At 32.6% G+C, this 19,368-nt stretch overlaps 1 protein-coding gene across 5 annotated transcripts in view; it reads right to left on the bottom strand.

Moving 5' to 3' along the window:
- LOC118195132 (serine/threonine-protein kinase PAK 2-like) overlaps nt 1-19,368 on the bottom strand; it is a 119,205-nt gene that overhangs the window by 14,806 nt on the left and 85,031 nt on the right. For all 5 annotated transcript variants that reach the window (XM_085817339.1, XM_085817338.1, XM_085817340.1 and 2 more), the window contains one exon: nt 12,524-12,623. In XM_085817339.1, coding sequence (XP_085673465.1) covers nt 12,524-12,623 — 100 coding nt within the window. The remainder of the gene's footprint in view (nt 1-12,523; nt 12,624-19,368) is intronic.

The following is a 19,368-nucleotide window of genomic DNA, read 5'->3' as shown; positions in this document are numbered from 1 at the left end:
CTAAAGCTGCAATCCTTTGTTTATTGCTTTTACTTTCTACACACGCATCCCTTTTAAAATGTAATGTCTTCTCTGGCAAGAGTTTATTTTAAAAAAATGCAGTTTTGTCCGCATTAAAAATATCTTTTGGCAGGTAAGTAGAGAAAAGCCCTGGCAGTTTCCTACCGAAATTAGTGCATGCATCTTTGTTTACATTACAGCTTTGGCCACATACAGTTTGGTAAGAAATACTAAGGTCTTGACTTTAATCAAAAAAGCCATCCATTACTGCATTTAAAATCTTCAGTAACCCATTCAACTTGCAAATTCATCAGCCTTTGTTTTTGAAACAGGGGTTCATTTATCGAAAAATTTCAAGATCTAGCCTCCTCTCCTAGAACAATAGCAGTAGAGTTTTTTTTTTTAGATCTTCTTGGGATGCATTTCTCAAGCATTTTCTTCCTCTAGCAAATTTAGACTTTTCCCATAACATCTAAAATTGATTCCTTGTTTTTTAGTTAAGCTGACAAAGTATGTTTTTTAATTCCATAGTCAGCTGCTAATTTTGTTTTACATTTGCCATTCTCTGCATTCTTTAAGTTTCGTACTTTTCAAGTGCAGACATCCTGAATTTTTATACATTCACATCACACACTGAGGAAGAAAAACTAGAGCACATTAACTTCTCTGCACTGCAGGTATGCAGCTCTCTAGGTTCTGTAGTAGACTGGTTTTTCTGAAATTCTAAGAAAATTGATAACAAATGATTCTCAAATACCCTGACCCATTCATAAAGGGTTCTGAATGAATCGAAGGAAACAGGTTAGGCCTGGGAGCTTTGCCCATTAAGCACTGATAAGAGGTGGACAGTAAGACAATTACCTTTAACATTTAGTGAAAATGCAATAGTCTAGGAACGCAGCATGTGCCTCTTTACACAGAACAGAAGTACAGAAAAAATACAGATGATTTTGACATACTAAATAATAAATGCAGCATGTATTTTCTCTGTTAAATGAGGAAATTTTTTCTTTTCTTTTTTCTTTTTCTTTTTTTTTTTTTTTTTTTTGTCAAATTTTAGTTCAAATTAACTGAAGTGATAAAAATTTAGTTCGAATTACTGAAATATTTTTAACATTACTTCCAAAACAAGTTTTTTGGGGCCTCTGGATTAGTTTGAATTAAGCTAAGGTTTCAACTAACCGAATTCGAATTAATGAGCATCCACTATATATCAGAAGAAATAGAACTTATATTAAGTGCATTTAAAAGCATAACATCATTGCATGACAGAATTTAATAAATCAAAATTCCGATTAGAATAATGGCATTCTATAAAGAATAAAGTAATGCATCTGCAAAATAAATATTTGTGAAATGACATTTATTAAAAAAGGAAAATTAAAAAAAAAAAAGGCCAAAATAAAAGCTTTGTATATTTTATTGATTAGAAACAAAAATTACCTTTCCACAAGCTCATACAAATATTCAGCATTAATATTTTTTTCATTTTAGTTTCAAAATGTTTAACATTCATCTAATGTAAGACATGGCAGAATATAAGTTAGACTTGGAGGCATATACAACTTGACCAAGAGTTAGAGGTATATTTAATTAATCATTCAAAATATGAAACTGTAACAGACCTATTTAAGTGTAATTGAACTATTTTATTCATGCCATGAACTCATGAACTGTAACTGAACTATTTTATTTAAACGCTATCTCGTGGCGATATGAAAAAACGTCAGTCGACCTCCAGCCGCCATGATGTTAGTTTACTATGTCTCTGTTATTCAACTGTTTTATGTTCCATTTGGTATCTGTTTCATTTTTATGTATATTTCTTTTGTTTGTAACCATTCCTGTGTGCTCTGTTAATAAATCCTTTTAAAGCTAGCCGGCATTAGTGTCTATTGAGGAACGGCTACATCACATTGGCGCCCAACTAAATTTGAATCCAAAATGGCACAACAAAATGTTTAGAATTTCTGTTTGGCTTTAACAAGCTCTTACTCCCGAATTTAACTTTTAGTTGCTGGAGATCGGCTCAGTTTCCTTTTCAGGTGTGGACTACTGGTCAAATATTCTGGAAAAAAATTCTGGAATTAAAATTGTCATCATCAACTGGACAATTTCAACGGAAAAGATAAGTTTCGTTTCATTATCGTTTAATCTGAGTTTAAAGTTCTTTTAAACTGATTATTTATTATAAGCTGCTTCTGTAATGTAAAATGCAAATGTAAATTCTTTATTGAAATCTCATTTATTGATACTACATAAGAGTATTAAACGAAAGCAGGCTTTCTGTTAACCAAACGTTATTTCTTGAATTGTAATTTGTTATTTTAAAATGTTAATGCGAGTATTAAATTAATTTGTGGATAATATTGTTTCACTGAATACATGTTTTGATGTTAAAGTTTGAATATATTCATGGACATTGTTCATTAGAATTTATTAGTTTCGCTTCTGATTTACAGCAGCAGATGTTCCCCCCCCCCCCCCCGCGGAATGTTTAGACTAGCGATGATTTATGATGTGCTTACCTCAAATCTTTTATTATTTTTATTTCCTTTGAGTGCTGTTGTTCCTCATTAAATGTTTTATTCTACATAAAATAAAATATTGTACTTGTTGATTTATCTTTCGACAAACATTTTGAGAAAATGATTATAGCATAATACTTTAACAAAATACAATTGTTTTCCTTTAATGAATGCATGTCTTGAAAAATATTTCTTGAAGCAAAAGAAAATAATTATGAATAAAATCAAATGACTATTTAATTAAAGTAAAAGAGTTACTAAGTGTGTGTTGCTTAATTAGCTTAATATTTTGTTAAGATTAAGATTTCGAAGAATTCAGCTTAAATATAAAAGCTTATGGTAAGACATTTATGTATGTTTTGCTAAGTAGTAAACAATTTTTGAGCAATTTATTATATGTTATTTTCTTGATACAAGTTGAATTTATGAGGGCATTTTATGATATTTTTACGACTCCGAAATAATAAACTTTGTGAGTATTATTGTTTACATTTATAAATACTGTTTAATAGTGGTATATAAATGTACGAGTAACATTGTTTACATTCATACATGCTGTATAATAGGGGTATATACATTTTACTTAAAGATATAATTATTAATTCTAAAATACTGTATTGTGAATAAAATTGAAATAACAACAAATTCAACTTCATCTTTTCCCTCCCCCCTGACTTCTCATATAATTATGGCTTACCTTGCCAAAGCACGAAAAGAGGATTTAAAAACTCTCACTGCAGAACTGGGTTTCACTGTAAACGACACTATGCGAGTAATAGATCTTAAAGATCTTATTGTCAATTCTGACACTTATGATGAGGTTTTTACCAGGAATCTTCTGGAAACTTTAATCAAAACTAGACAACAAAAACAACGTGAAAGCAACGATCTGGAAACACGTCAAAGAAAAGAACAAGAACTTTTATTAGAATTGGAACGTTTAAAATTAAACCTGGCAGCTGCTAGCTCAAACCCTAACTATGCCGCCTTTGCTTCAAATGCAGCTATTGGAACAAATATTCAACACCTAATCCCTAAATTTACAGGAACTTCTGACATTGCAACCTACCTGAAAATTTTTGAAAGACAATGTGAGAAAGTTAATATAAAACAAATAGATTACATCACTCATCTCCTACCTCTTCTGCCTATAGACATTTCGCAAATTATTTTAAGAGAACCAAAAGACAAATTAGAAGATTATTCTTACATCAAGAAGATTCTGCTACAAAGATTCAAATTAAATGCTGAATCATTTCGAATTAAACTTACTACACACCAAAACACCCTCGGTCCTTATGGAAAGATTTTGCTTACGAATTAAACAATTATCTCGAAGAGTGGCTTCATAGTCTCGATGTTACAGACTTTGAATCACTCAAAGACTTGGTCCTGACGGATCAGCTTAAAAGAAGAGTCAGTAGTGACGTTAAGGAGCATATTATTGATACTTGGGGAAAAATAAAGAATTCATCTGAATTAGTACAGAAATTGGATGATTGTGAAGCTGTACGTGTTAAAAATACAAACTATAAAACTGAACTTCCTGGCAGGCGGAACTATTCTTACAAACCGACTAATCCATCCAAACACAAAGTAGAAAATCGAACAAGTGACATACAGGGAACTCATAAAACCTTTTCAAAACGTGTTCAGCAACAAACAGAGGAAAAGCGACCTCCTTTAACATGCTATGGGTGCGGAAAAACTGGTTTTATCAAGTCGAAATATCCAGACTGTAACCCCCCAAAGACTTCAAATTCATCAAATTTTGGCACTATCCAAATCCGATCCTGTTCATCTTCCATTCGGACTGCTGTATTTCCAATTAGTATTGGTGGTGTTTCCGGTACAGCTTTCGCCGACACTGGTGCTAGTCACTCAATTGCAAGTGAATCCCTCTATCATATTCTGCAAAAACAAGATGCAGTATTTGAAAAGACAACACTAGAGGTGTCTTTTGCTGATGGTTTGGTATCTGAAAAAGAGGTACTTCGCACCGAACAAATCATTCTTCTCAAAGGCAGAGAGTTCAAAACTCCGCTCCTTGTGTTGCCTGATACCAAAAATAACTCGACTCTGTTAGGAACTGACTTTCTTCAAAAAGCTAAAATTGTTTTAAATCTTGCTGAAAATAAGTGGAACTTTTCTGATGAACCTCAAAGAAAATATAGCTTCATGAAACCTCATCAATCCCAAGTACTGGAAGAAACCCCAGTTGTTGTAAACAACTGCCGACTACGAGAAAATGAAGGACAGCAATTAACTACAGCCCAACGGCTTGCAACTGATGCATTGCTTAACAAATATCACACTGTCTTCAAAGTAGGGGGAGAAACCACTAATCAAAAGCCATCTGGCTTACTTCAAATTCCAGTCTATGCTCAACGTTTTGAAACCTTGTCAATTGATCTTTTCGGTCCCCTTCCTGAAACACCATCTGGTGAAAAATGGATTTTTATTGTGCAGGACTGTGCTACGAAGTGGACAGAACTATTTGCTTTAAAGGAAGCCACTATTCTTTTGGAGGAAGTTGCCCTTCGATTTGGGTTACCCAGGAAAATAATAAGTGATAATGGTACCCAGTTTACTAGTGCTGTTATGCAACAACTATGCTATATCTTGAACATTGATCAAAGTCTTACTCCTGTCTATCACCCACAATCTAACCCAGTTGAAAGGAAGAATAGAGATCTGAAACCACGTTTAGCAATACTTGTTGGTAATGACCATCAGTCATGGAAGGATAAACTGCCATTAATAATGTTTGCTTTGAATACAGCCAAATGTGATTCAACTGGACATTCTGCTTCTTTTCTTCAATTTGCATGAGAGTTACGAACCTTAGATGATGTAAAGCATGATATAAAAGCCGTAATTGAGAACGATAATTTTGTTCCCGAAATTACTCCATATTTGAAACGTTTTGCAAGAAATGTACAACAGGTACGAGAAAGAGTCGAATTGCATCAAGATAAACAGAAACGTTATGCTGACAGAAAACGAAGAGAAACACTGAAATTCGTTCCTGGAGATAAACTTTAGGTGACCCTCCACCCAATCAGCAAAGGTCCACTGAAGAAAACTGCTAAATTCATGCCGAAGAGAGATGGTCCTTATGTGATAGTGACTACAAGATCTCCAACCACTTATGATATTGCCGATCCTCATGAACCAGACAAAATTCTCGGTAAGTATCATGTTTCAGCCTTGAATCCATATCAAGATCGAAATAAGTTTCAAAACTCAGCTCGTGTAACTCCAGTGGTTCCCTTAAAGAAAAGAGGACGCCCGAATCGTGTAATACCACCCGAATCTGCACCTGTTGCACAAGGTGCTGGTGACGCTAAATTTCTTGCTTGTCAAACTAATAAAAGGAAACGAAGGTCAACTAGTTTGACTTCACACAAAGATGAAAGTTTGACAGTTATAGCTGAGATGTTTCAATATTATTTTCAAAATGCAAATCTTTGAAACACTTCTTTTAAATATGCCATATTTTGTCTTCACATTTACTACTCGCATTTTGTTGTCATCACCTATAAAGACATTCCACCACTCTTCCCAGTAAACAGCTAAAAACTGGATCTCTAATGACAACCAAATTCCTTATTTTCACTTAACGAACATCCACTTACTCCTTTGCTATAAATTGTTTAAGTATGCACATGGCCACTTTTTTCAAATGAGTTGAGTCAATTTTGTTACATGATGCCAATAGGAAAGTCTATTATCTGGCAAAATACTAACATCTTTCTCAAGGATTTCTGTTGCTGAACAGCCTATCAAAAAATGTGCAGGTGTTAACACTTCGAGATCATATGGATCTGTTGACTGAGGAGAAATAAGACAACTGTTACATATTCCTTCAATCTGATTTTTACTATTCAAACTCTTTTGTTACTTTGAACTCTTTGAAGTTAATTTTGCATTTTGCTACCCACAGTCCTCCAAAATTGGGGATCGGGGAGGAATAAAATTTCATTCAATACCTTACATAGCTACATATCCCATTAATATCCAATCTGGCTTTTTAATAATACTGTAAAACCTCTTTATTTCATTGCCAGCTCCAATAAATGTTTTAGCATTATCACTAAATAAATTGCTAATTTTACCACATCTAGAAAAGAATCTTTTCAAAGTAGCAATAAACAATTCAGATGCAAGATCTGCAACTAATTCTAAATGTATTGGACGAGTTATGAAACAAATGAAAATACAAATGTAAATTTTACTACACACAATTTTTCTCTGATGCTTGTATCTGATAGAGAAAGTATAGCAAAAAACAATACCTGTACAGCTGAATGCATAATTTTGATTCACTCTTGTGGTAAGGTACCTAAAAATTGATTTGTGCAAATTGGTTTGGCTTTGAAACAAGAAATACATTCATGCACAACCTTTCTACATAGTGATATACCATTTAATGGCCAAAAGACTTGCCGAATACGATATAGCAATGTTCGAGTTCCAACATGCAAATATTTCCTAGGTAAATACTGCACATATCTTTTGTTGGAACATGATTATTACATTAAAATAGCTGGATGCTTCTGGCAGAATTTTAGGTTGGTGTTTTGTAACCTACCACCAACTCTCAAAACAACATTGTTATCTAAAAAAGGGTATAAATTAAGAATGCAAGAATTTGTAGATAATAGTTTTTCTGCTTTAATACTTTTAAGCTCGGAAGGAAAACTTATCGCTTAAAATTGTCTAACACAGCTATATTCCAACTTTTTCAAAATTAGGAATCCTAAAATTTTTCTCACCAATAGCAATTTGGCATTGTTGATAAATTTCAGATACCATACGATCACTCTCTGCAATTTTACGAAAAATGAGATCTCTAAAATCACTGGTAACTTTTCTATGCCTACTTCAACCGCACATGAAGAGTATTTCCATTCTTTCAAAGTTTCCTCACAATTGGAACTTTTTGACAAAATGGAGTTTCTCATGAGTTTTAAACACACTAGGCCATTCCACCAAAGTTTATGAACTAACAAATCATTCAGATAAAGTATACATGATGCATAGTCAGCTGGGTTCGCCTTTCCTTGAATGTGATTCCAAGTTTCCACTGGAACAGTAGTCTGAATCTCTGACACTCTATGTGTTACAAACGATTGCCACTGGTTAGGTTCAGGCATTAGCCAGGATAATATAATACTTGAATCACTCTATACATGTACAGAATTAACTTCCACTTTTAATGAAGTTTTAACTGCTTGTATTCAAGTGCCTTAACAAAACAGCAGCACAGAATTCCAATCTTGGAATTGAAATTGGTTTAATAAGACCAACTTGAGTTTTTGCTATCACGGATTAACGAGTATGATTTTTATGAACAGTTGAGTGATTAGAAGACCTGACATAATTAACTGCACCATAACCTTTCACAGAACATTTCTTGGAATGCGAATTAAATTTAAGTGTTGAATTTCTTTACACATAGTCTTCTACTTTTTTTCAATCTCTTCCAGAACAGGATCATCCCAGGCAAATTTAAATTTTCAACGTTCATAAGAATTTTCGTTGATATGACAAAAGGTGAAATTGAACCCAAAGGATAGAACAGTTTTTCTATTAATGATAATATAATTTGTTTTGTTTGAATTTGTTGACAATTCAACATCACAAAATTACAGAAAAATTCATCTTTATTAGGATCCCACTGCAGGCCAAGAAATTTTATAGCGTTTTCCACAATCATATGAGGTTATTCTTAATCAAACACTTTATGTTCGCATTTTCTAGCACTCATCTTTTGTTGGTAGACCACTTGTTGGAACTCAAACCCTCCTTTTCTAAGCATTTGGCTCATTTTAATTACTAGCTCAGAAACCTCTTGAACATTACCAGTATCTATCAACACATCATCTACATCAAAATCTCTTCACACTATGTTGGTGATTTTAGAGAAATTCTCACTTTCATCAATTGCTTTTTGCTTCAATGCTGTTATTGCTAAGTGTACCTCAAAAGCAGTTCCATACATTACAGTGTTCATCCAAAAAACTTGCACATACTGCTTTGAATTATCTCTCCAATATATTATTTGAAATTCTCTACACATAGGCTCAATTTCTACTTGTCTACACATTTTCTCTGTCAGCAGTTATTCTAATATGATGATATCTGAATCTCAAAAGAATATTAATTAGATCATCTTGGGTTTTTGGACCAACCATTAATGTGCCATTAAGCAAAACACCTGATGATGACTTTGCACTTGCATCAAGCACTACTCTCAGATGACTCATTTAAAACAACATGATGAGGTATATAGAAACTTACTTATATATATATATATAAATTATATAGAAACCTATGACTTTTAGGAATAAATAGATTGGCTTGTATAGAAGGAAAAGATTAGTATAATGGTCTGTTTAACTTCTCTATATGTATTATGCTGTAATGAGGTTTTCCACATTGTTTACATTGATGTATACACAATGTTTACATTGATGTATACTTTTACAGTTTGAAAGACAATTGAAACAATTATTACATTTACACATTCAGTTCTCTTTTACACATCTAGCTGAAAGAATTTTGGGCACTTTAAAACTGTGATCTTCTTGACAGTAGATACACTTAGCATTTGTTATAAAAGTATTTATTTTGTTTTAGTCTTGTAACCCTTTCTGAATGGCACTAGATTATTTTGTAATGTCCTCACACCGTGTTTTAGAAATTCAATCAATTCACTTAATTTTGGAATTTCCTTTTTTTTTTTTAAACTTTCTTTCCCCAGAATTTAGTTGATGAACCTAATTTTTGCAAAATAACATAAACCAATAATGTATCATCAAAGAGAAGTTCTCTCTCTTCTCTTGTAGTCCCTTGTAGCCCCAAACCATGAACAACTTCATTCACTGCATCCACTAAGCTTAGAACTGCTGAAGCTGATTCATTCTGAATTGAAGGTAATGAAAATAATCTTTTAATTTGTGGAAATATTAACTCATGCTTATGAGTAATGGTCCTTCAATCATTCTCACGCTATGATATATTGTTATCTGTTATTGCTACTGCCTCCACAATTAATGATTATTTATCTTTAAGATAATGCATGACCTTTTAATGAAGATTTTAAATACTATAATTTTTTAGCATTTGATAGCTTGAAATTACTATGCACCCACTCTTGCAAATTTCCACTAAATGTCAGCAAGTTTAATTTTGGGAGTTTAACATTTTCGAAAGATGTTTTCTCTCTGATTTCAAACCCAACTTAAGGGGCTCAGATTTTAAGATACATCATCTAGACTTTCTTGAATGCTAAACTGTTCCTCAATATACATTTCCCTCTCACTTTATGTGTAACTGATTAAAAATTTCCTTTAGTTCACTACTAAATACATTAGACTTCTCTAAACACTCAAGTCTACAGTTTCTATATATTAACTTTACCTCTATATTTCATTATTTGCAATTTTAATATCTCTTTATCTTCCTGATTCATGTTTATGATAGCTGAAAAAAACCAAAAACATGGTGTTTCCTTGTAGGTGCTGGTTAGAAAAAATGACATTACACCACGTTGAAATGAACTGTAATTCTTTTATTTCAGCTAGAAGACTGGGTTACACAGGGTTTCTTCCTCCGACTTTGCATTCCACGTCACAGCTACTTAATCACAGTGGAAATTGCAGGTCACTCAGTATTCCAAACAGGCAGTATACTTGATGGCCTCTTACTCACTCTCCTTCACTGCAAACTTTTCTTGCCACACACACCTCAGTTGTGTGTTTTTCGTTCAGTTTCTTGGCGCACACACTACATCTTTGTAATCATTTATAATAGGAACTCTTCTAATGTCACTGCTTGTGACACAGCAGCATAATAATGGAACAAAGTAACAGAAAAAACCAAAAGACTAATTAGGAAATAGACTTGAGACCAGCAGAGTAGGGCATGCATATATGTATATGGCATATGACCTAAAAGTGAGAAGTGTTGAAAGGGTTGTTGCGCAAGAACAGTCAAGAAGTCAAAAATTCAGTTAAAGTTATTTCATGGTGTATAATGATTTAAACGGTGTCAAGTTGTCAATGCCGTGTGATATGGCCAACAGACAATACAAACAACATATCAGAATGAATTTACCCAAAGGTCTTAGTGTTAGAAAGTTGGAAGAAGGTTGAAGTGTAGCAGAGGGGTTTGGGATTGCTCACAGCATCGTTTCATGAGCCTGGAGCACATTTCAAACAGCAGGAACACATGTTTGAGTGGTCACCAGTTATCATCTATGAGCAACATTGGCAGCAGGTGACCGATATATTGTTCTACTGGCGAAAAGAGGCAGCAGACAGCAGGAGATATTGCCAAGGCTATGAGGGTCACAAATATGGTCTATATGCATAACAGCAAGTACGGTGTGTAGCATTAACACCAGCTTATCAAAGACATCAGTTTCAATGATGCAAACACAAGAACTGGATAACAGGAGTGGGGCAGAATTCTCTTTTATGAATGAGGGCCAATTTAGTCTGATGAGCAATACTGGATGTGTACACATCTGGAGAGAGAAAGGAACATGCAATTCACCTCTCTGAGATATAATCAAAAGAGACTGTTTTGAAAGTGCTGGATTTCTCGTTTTGAGTGGTATTACACTTGATAGCCATTCTGCTCCACGTTTCCAAAGTTTCGTACTTTCAATCACTTGTGTCCGCTATTATACCTAGGTTCTCTTGCCTTATGTGCAGCTGTTCAGAGGTCCTGCAGATTTCCTCTTCATGAACAACAATTCTACATAACATCATACAGTAGCTGTCGCAAAGCTTTTGAAGAGTGAAGATATTCAGTGTATGAATTGAACTGCAAGGCCCTTGGATCTAATTCATATGGGATCTTGTTGGAAGACACTTGGTAGCATGTGACCAGCTGCTAGCAATGATTTTGCAGCTGAAATTGGCACTACAAGAAGAATGGAATGATTTTGCAGCTGAAATTGGCACTACAAGAAGAATGGGCAATGATACTTCAATACCTCCATGAGAACTTTGTTCTCAGAATGGACAGATGTAATTTTTACATAGCAATCTGGGTGATCATATTCCCTTTTAAAGACAATATTTTTCTTGCAAGGTACCTATCACATGGACATTTCTATTTTCAGTTGCGTTCAAAGCTATCTTTCCAATAAAGTGCCTTTTTATATTTTTTACTTCTTGTTTGGATGGTTTTGGTCCCTTGTCTCATACTTTCACATCTTGGGGAACTTATGGTATGATCTGGGTTGATGTAGAACCCTGCTGCATGATGTTACATTCGAAAACCTATTTCATCATTAAATTTTGCACTTCAGTGTAAGCTACAATCAAAATTAAAAAAATTGATCTGCATTTTAAATAATTATAAATTTATTATTTTTTAAGACATGTAAAAATATATACATATATAAATGAAAAAATCCACTTAATTAACATGAGTTTTAAATTTTTTACAATTGAATATAGTATTCCTTAAACTATAATATGATTGTAGAGACATTAGGATTTTTTTTGGAAGCAGGAGAAGTGAAAAAAATGAGCAATGCTTGCATTGGGAATTGAACCCCGGACCTCTGGATTACGTGCCCAGCATGCAGATCACCACATCATGAAGACAGGAGAAATACCTTATAACTTTAAAATTGTTTTTAAAAATAAATATTGTAATTTAATTATTTTTTAAAAGACTCAAAATTTGTTTTCATTGTCATAAGCAAAACTCGTACAAAATTGGTATTCCTAAATATCCATCAAATCTTTATGTAACAGCAGCATATGTTTTTGGGGGGGATGTATTGTACATTTTTTTATAAAATGGCATGTTTTCATATTATAATAGCATAACAGCAGCACTTTTTTTTTTCCTGTTGTAAATTTTTCAATAAAATTATATGTTTTTACATAAACATTATAGAAAACTTCACTATTATTTAAGTAAAACTTAAAACTAACTTATTTCTAAAATAATAAAATTCATCTTACTCAATTTTACGCTCCCATCCATTCCCAAAAGAACATTGTCACTCTTTATATCTCTATGAATTACATGATTTTTGTGCAAAAATTCCAGAGCTTTCAAGACCTAAATATTTAGAAAGCATATTACATATAAAACATGAATGTTTTTAGCATCCAAAAGTAAAAATTTAGATAAATAAATTATATTTGTTAAGGTTATTAATAATTTTTAGTACTCATGTGTTAGCACAACCACTTAGGAGAAGGCATCAAATTTTCAGAATGAGCCAGAATTATGGCATTTTCAGAATTATGGCAACTATGCACATAACATTTTTTTCAGTTTTTAAAAGCAATATCACAATTTTCATGTGTGTTCTTTTTGTTGTATTTCAAGTTCCAATATTTTTATCTACAAAGAGTGGTATTTTTTACCTCAAACTCAGTTTTAAAATATACACTTGTGGGATTTCTTTGTAGTGGGACAAATTATGGAATATTTTCTACAAAACACAGCATTTTCCCACAAAATAACGGATAATGGGAAAAACTGCTTTGGATATATGCTTAATGCAATCACCACAAAATATCCAGCAGAACAAAAGAAATAAAAACCTGCGCATAAGCAGGTTTTTGACAGATATTTTTTAGATAAATACCTACTTAAATATAAAATATGTATAAAATAGTATGCATGTAATAAATAATTTTTTGTAAATACAAATTATCGTTCTTTTTCTACCATAAAAAATTGGCAATCTGTGCTAGGATGGTTACACTGATACATAAGTAAACAACTTTTTAATACGTATCAGTTTTCAATTCACGTTTAAGGAAGTACATTAAAATAAATTAGGATTTGTATACTCATTATGATTAAAGATATTAAATTGTATCACTGCAATTAAGTTTAAAATTGCAGTGCTTGTTTCTATACCACACATTACAATATAACACAATTAGTCACTTAAATTGTGGATTTTAAAAATTATAACAAAAGTAATTACAACTGTTAATCAACAAAATTAGTCAAATAAAAAGATAAGTCTATTAAAGTCAAGCAATTAATATCTTTATAAATAAACGATTCCGCATGCAACATTATACCGATACATGTATTCACACAGACATCCACATTATGTACTACTACCATTAACTGCAGGAACATTTTTATACCTTCTATAACAAAGAGTGCAAAAAGAAGGTCAGGATTAGTACAATAACTTTATCATAGCTCACATTTTGTGAGCCCTGATAAAGTAATTCTATGAATAAAAAAATTTAAGACTTTCAGATTTTATATTAAGTCCAAAGGGCTGTTTCTTAATGTTTTGTGTGTTACCTTTATTTCTTAAATACCATGTTCTTTGCACTTAAACCAGAAAATTCAATTCAACAGCAATATCACAAAATAATTTAAAAAGAGCATATCTTTAAAATTTCTGATACACAGTCTTGCACGGTGGAGATGATAAAAAAATAAAACAATATATATATATATATATATAACCCCCCCCCTTTCCCATACAGTATTTACATTGCTCACTTTGAAATTGTTAAGTTTGTTGATCAAAAATTTCTTAGAGTTTTACAAAATATGAAATAAATAATAAAACAAATTCCAAATTTGGGCTGCAACATGCCCATATTCAGGAGGAAACATACGTTATTCAAAATTGGATGGCTTTAGGTAGCTGTTTTATCACAATGCAAGAAGCATACATACATTCATGCAGATTCTTCATTATTTAATTTCTTTAAATATAATGCAGGGCTCTCACATTTGGTGGCAACAAACTGAAAAGTGAAATGCCATTTATAGTGAACCAATACAAAATGCCAAAACAACATTAATAGCAATTCTGGGCAAATTGCCCCTGTGAACTAAGAATGTATTTCTATAAATGTCTACGTATTACTCGTTAAAAAAATCTGTGTATGCATAACATAATTTGTAAAAACATAGTCCAATTATACAGTAATCGTTACCTAAAATAACAGTGGCAAATATACAATGCTCATCAAAATTAAAGGATAATGAAAAAAAATATGCTCTTTAAGTTAATGTTGCAACCAATGCCCAGTGCTGTAATTATTTATGCTAATTAAATACAACTGAACATAAAATTGCCCTTCATAGCACACGTCAGTGCTGGAATTATGCAAATTCAGTGATTGACAATGTGGTGCGCTATGGAAGCATGTTCGAATTACAGTGTGTAATGTTGTTTAAAGTGAATAAGGTTTCCAAGAGTGACTAGTATTTAGAAGTTATACCTCAAGAACATCATTTAAGTGAAGTCAAAACCTGGCGAATAATTTGTAGAATCAAGGGAGGTCAAACACAAATGATGAAGGACATCCAAGATTTGAATATTCCTCAAAGTATCAAATCAAGAATTTGGAGCAGCATTTTAAGCACTGGATCAGTTGATAGAGGACCTGGTCAAGGACAACCAAGAGCAACAACTGCATCAGAAGACCATTTTCTGTCAATGTTGGCTCGGAGAAACAGCAAAGTATTTACAAGAGATTTGGTTTTAGACCTTCAGGCTGCCATAGGAACTCGATTTAGCCCTGCACGAAGGCTTAACGAGGCTGCACTGTAAACCAGTGGTTTGTGTTCCACTCACTCCAGCTTCCAGAGGGGCCTGTTCAAATTGGTGCTGTAGTCATGTTTAACCCTTTCGACTCAAACGATACACATGTGTACCACTGACGTTTAAAAATACCTGCAGGACATATTTAACATTATAACTAAATGAAAAGTGTACCACTACATGTGCATAACACCATGCAGATTTCACTAAATGTAAGGTTATGTTTGTTAATAAACCACTGAGTGCCTGTATTATATATTTTACAGTAAATTTGTATGAGAATAAACTTGATTTTATACATAATTTTATTCTGTAATATTTATAATACATTTAGAAAAGAAATAGAATATCAGGTATGTATGAATTATTTAGAATTTAGAAATGATTTATCTTTTGGTTTATTTGATATATATATGTACCAAATGGTATTATTACCAATACATATGTGTACCATTATTTATTACTGGTACATATGTGTACATTATTGGTACATATTATTACTGGTACATATTTGTATCATAATTTAGGCAAATTATTGTTACTGACAATAAATTATGCTACTCTGGGTACATGCATGGCATACATGCAACCGCAATTCCCCTAAGAAAAACAATGAAAAAAATAACAAAATAACAATGAACAACCTTATAATAATATAAATTGCTTTTGTTTTTGTCTGAAAATCTATCATTCATATTCAGGGATGAAAGGGGTAATGGAGCCAAGAAGACTGCGCTCGAGTTTTGTTTACCGAGTCCAGATACAGTAATTCTACAAATGTTTTGCTTTGGAGAGAGGAATAAACATGCAACTTGCCTTCCCTTGTCGACGAACTATCCCGTTCCCGCCACTGCGTTTTAATGGTTTGGGCAAGAATCATAACAAATGACCATACCAAGCTGCATATCTTTCAAGGAGGCTCTGTAACCACTCAAAGAAATGCAGATGAAGTACTGGAACCCCAAATTAGACAACTTAGGGGTGACACTGACCCAGACTTTTTGTTAATGGATGAAAATGCTCAGCCACATCAAGCATATGTGGTGTCAGAATCCTTGCAATAAAAAAAACCCATTCGACTTGAATCTGATAGAGCTTCTGAGGGATGTATTACAGCACCAAATTTCAGCATGCCACATTGCTTCATGGAACCTTCAGGAAAAGTTCTGAAAAGTGCTCTTTTAGAAAAACAGCGTACAATTCCACAAGACTTGATCAACACTTTGGTCTATGAAATCAAGATACGATGAACGCATATCTGTCCGAAGCAACCATACACCCTATTAGAGAAACATTTTTCCAAGAGGGGTGACAATTCTACAAGACTTAATCAACACTTTGGTCTATGAAATCAAAATACAATTAATGCATATCTGTCCAAAGCATCATATTAAAGAAAAAATATTCTAAGAGAGGTGACAATTTTTTTGTTACTTTCCAATTTTTATAAATTTGATTTTAATTTCAGTATTTTGCAAATAATCAACTGCTAAACATTGCAATTTATTTTAACTAAATCTTTTGTACATATTTATATTAATAATTTTTCATTAAGTAATTACACTTTATTTCTGTCATTATCCTATTATCCTTTAATTTTGATGAACAGTGTATTTTCAGAATTTGATTAATTTATCAATGTATATATCAATTATACTCTCAACGGACTGAACACATAGTACCATTTCCATCATAAACACACACACACACACACAGAAAAAAAAAAAAAAAAAAAAAAGGAGTGACGTGCTAGACTAGCAATTAGAGAAGAATCAGTCTTCTTTGCACATCCTATAAAATTCTGTCTACTATTCCTTTTGACAGACTTTTGTCGTTTCTTGATAACTTGATAGGTGACTATCAATGTGAATTTAGGAAAGGAAGATCTACAACTAAGCAAATTTTCAACTTAAAACAGATCCTTGAAAAATGTAGAGAATTTGGAAACAAGACTCACAATCTTTTTATCGATTTTAGAACAGCATATGATTGCACTAACAGAGAACTTCTCATAAAAGCTATGCATGAATTGAAAATTCCAGAAAAACTTGTTGCACTTGTAGCCTGGACTCTCAAAGACACCATAATTCAAGTATGCATACAGGGTGATTACACAGAACAGCTTCCGGTTAAAAATGGAGTGCGACAGGAGCATGTATTAGCATGTCTCCTGTTTAATATAGCACTTGAAAAAGTTATTAGAGACTCAAAGATCAATATTAAAGGAAATATTTTTACTCAGTTCAAATACTGGCTTATGCTGATGACATTGGCATTATTGCCCAAACTGAGTGGCTCTCAAATAGGCATTTATGGCATTGGAACAAAGTGCTAAAAGAATTAATTTATTTGTAAACGAAAATAAAAAAAATAAAACTAAATATTTATCTTGCTTAAAGTCTGACTTACAACTTAGTAACTTAAAATATGGCAAATATAAATGCAAATATAAATTTGAAAAAAAAAAAAAAAAAAAAAGTTTTACTTATCTGGGAACTGAGATAAATACTAAAATGTGTTGGTCCCAGAAATACATAAAAGAATCATTGCTGCAAATAGATGTTTTTATGCTCTGAAGAATTATTTAAAATCCATCTCCCTTATTAAAAACTAAATTGATACTTTACAAAAGATCTGTCTTGACTTATGCATCAGTGACTTGGGCACTGACTTCACATGATGAGGAAGCTCTGGGAATTTTTGAGTGAAAGATATTAATTACATTGCATTCTTCGTGGGGTCCAAGTGAATGGATCATGGAGAAGATCATCTAATTTAGAAGTCTATGAAATTTACAAACAACCTGATATTGTAAAATTTGTTAAATTACAGAAACTTAAACGGGCTGGCCATATGGCTAAAATGAATGAAGTCTGTTGCTGCAAGATAATCTTTCTAGCAAAGCCCATGGGAAATAGACCTTGGGGCAGACCCCTGCTAATATGGATTGATTGTGTCAAAAAAGATGTTAACATTTTAAAGATTAAAAACTGGAAAACAGTTGCCAAAAGTAGAGATGCCTGGAGAAGGTCAGGGCCTATCCAGGGCTGTCGAGGCATTGAAGAAGAAGAGAAAAGTTGTAAGAATTGCAATTTACCATGCTACATCCTTGTGAATTTTACTTCCCCTCCAATAAAATCACAGCCCTAGCCATGAAAATTTAAAATACATCATAAAATATTAATAATTAACTCCACCTCACTATAATAAATTGATTGATATCTTCTAGCTTTAAACTGCTTTTGATGGAACAATTTTTCCCCTAGCCATGAAAATTTAAAATACATCATAAAATATTAATAATTAATAACTCCACCTTACTATAATAAATTGATTAATATCTCTAGCTTTAAACTGCTTTTGATGGAACAATTTTTCCCCAACTGGTTACTTTTCCCTCCAGTTTTATCTTCCTTCTTTCAGATTTCAACACTGTTTTCTCACTAATTTCTAAATCTCCATTTATATTGCAAATAACATCATCATCATTAGGTACTGAAATATTAAATCGTCAAATCGCAGAAATTTGGGCTAACAGCACACAGAACAAAAATGAAGCAGACAGAATTAATGAAAAAAATGTGACATAACTGTTGACAATCCCCTTATTTTATCACTATTCTCATAGGGCTTCTAAGAGAATAGTTATGAAGAAATAATGCATTTAAAAGAATACAGAACAGGTGATGGCCCTCCTGAATTATGTTATCTTTCCTTCCAACTCTGGCACAACAAACAAAAAGAAGCAGCCAACATCTGGAATATGCATTGCAACCAGGGAAGCATCAAAAAAGCATTTATTGCTCTGCAAGCATCAGTTCTCCAAAATAATAGTTTTCATTTTTTATAACACCTTTTTCATTAACTCTTATTAATATGGCTTAATTCATATCACCATAACACATAGTAGCATAATTCATATCATCATGGCATATAATATAAAACACTGTGTACTGTGACATTGTTTGCCATACAGCAAGTGCTTTTCAAAATTAGGTGAAATTCATAATGCTATATTATAGTTCATTTTACATTTATTATTATTAGCAGTGACTATATGATAAGCAATAGCATAGCAGACAGTACTTCTGTGTTTCTTCTGTGATATATATGGAAAAGAAATTAGAATATTTCATGTCAGTTAACTACCTATAACAGAACCTAAAACACTGTGATTAAAGAAAATTTTGTATACCAATTCCTTTAAAATAAATAACAAATATATAAAAAGCAGTGAAAACTCTCTCAGTACCACTTCTGCAAAACAAC

The sequence above is a fragment of the Stegodyphus dumicola genome, chromosome 5, assembly GCF_044657685.1.
Source record: "Stegodyphus dumicola isolate Sdum_Otavi_A_Nest chromosome 5, ASM4465768v1".
NCBI classification, from domain to species: Eukaryota; Metazoa; Arthropoda; class Arachnida; order Araneae; family Eresidae; genus Stegodyphus; species Stegodyphus dumicola.
Note: the sequence above shows the minus strand (reverse complement) of the source record. Positions and strands in the feature narration are given on the sequence as shown.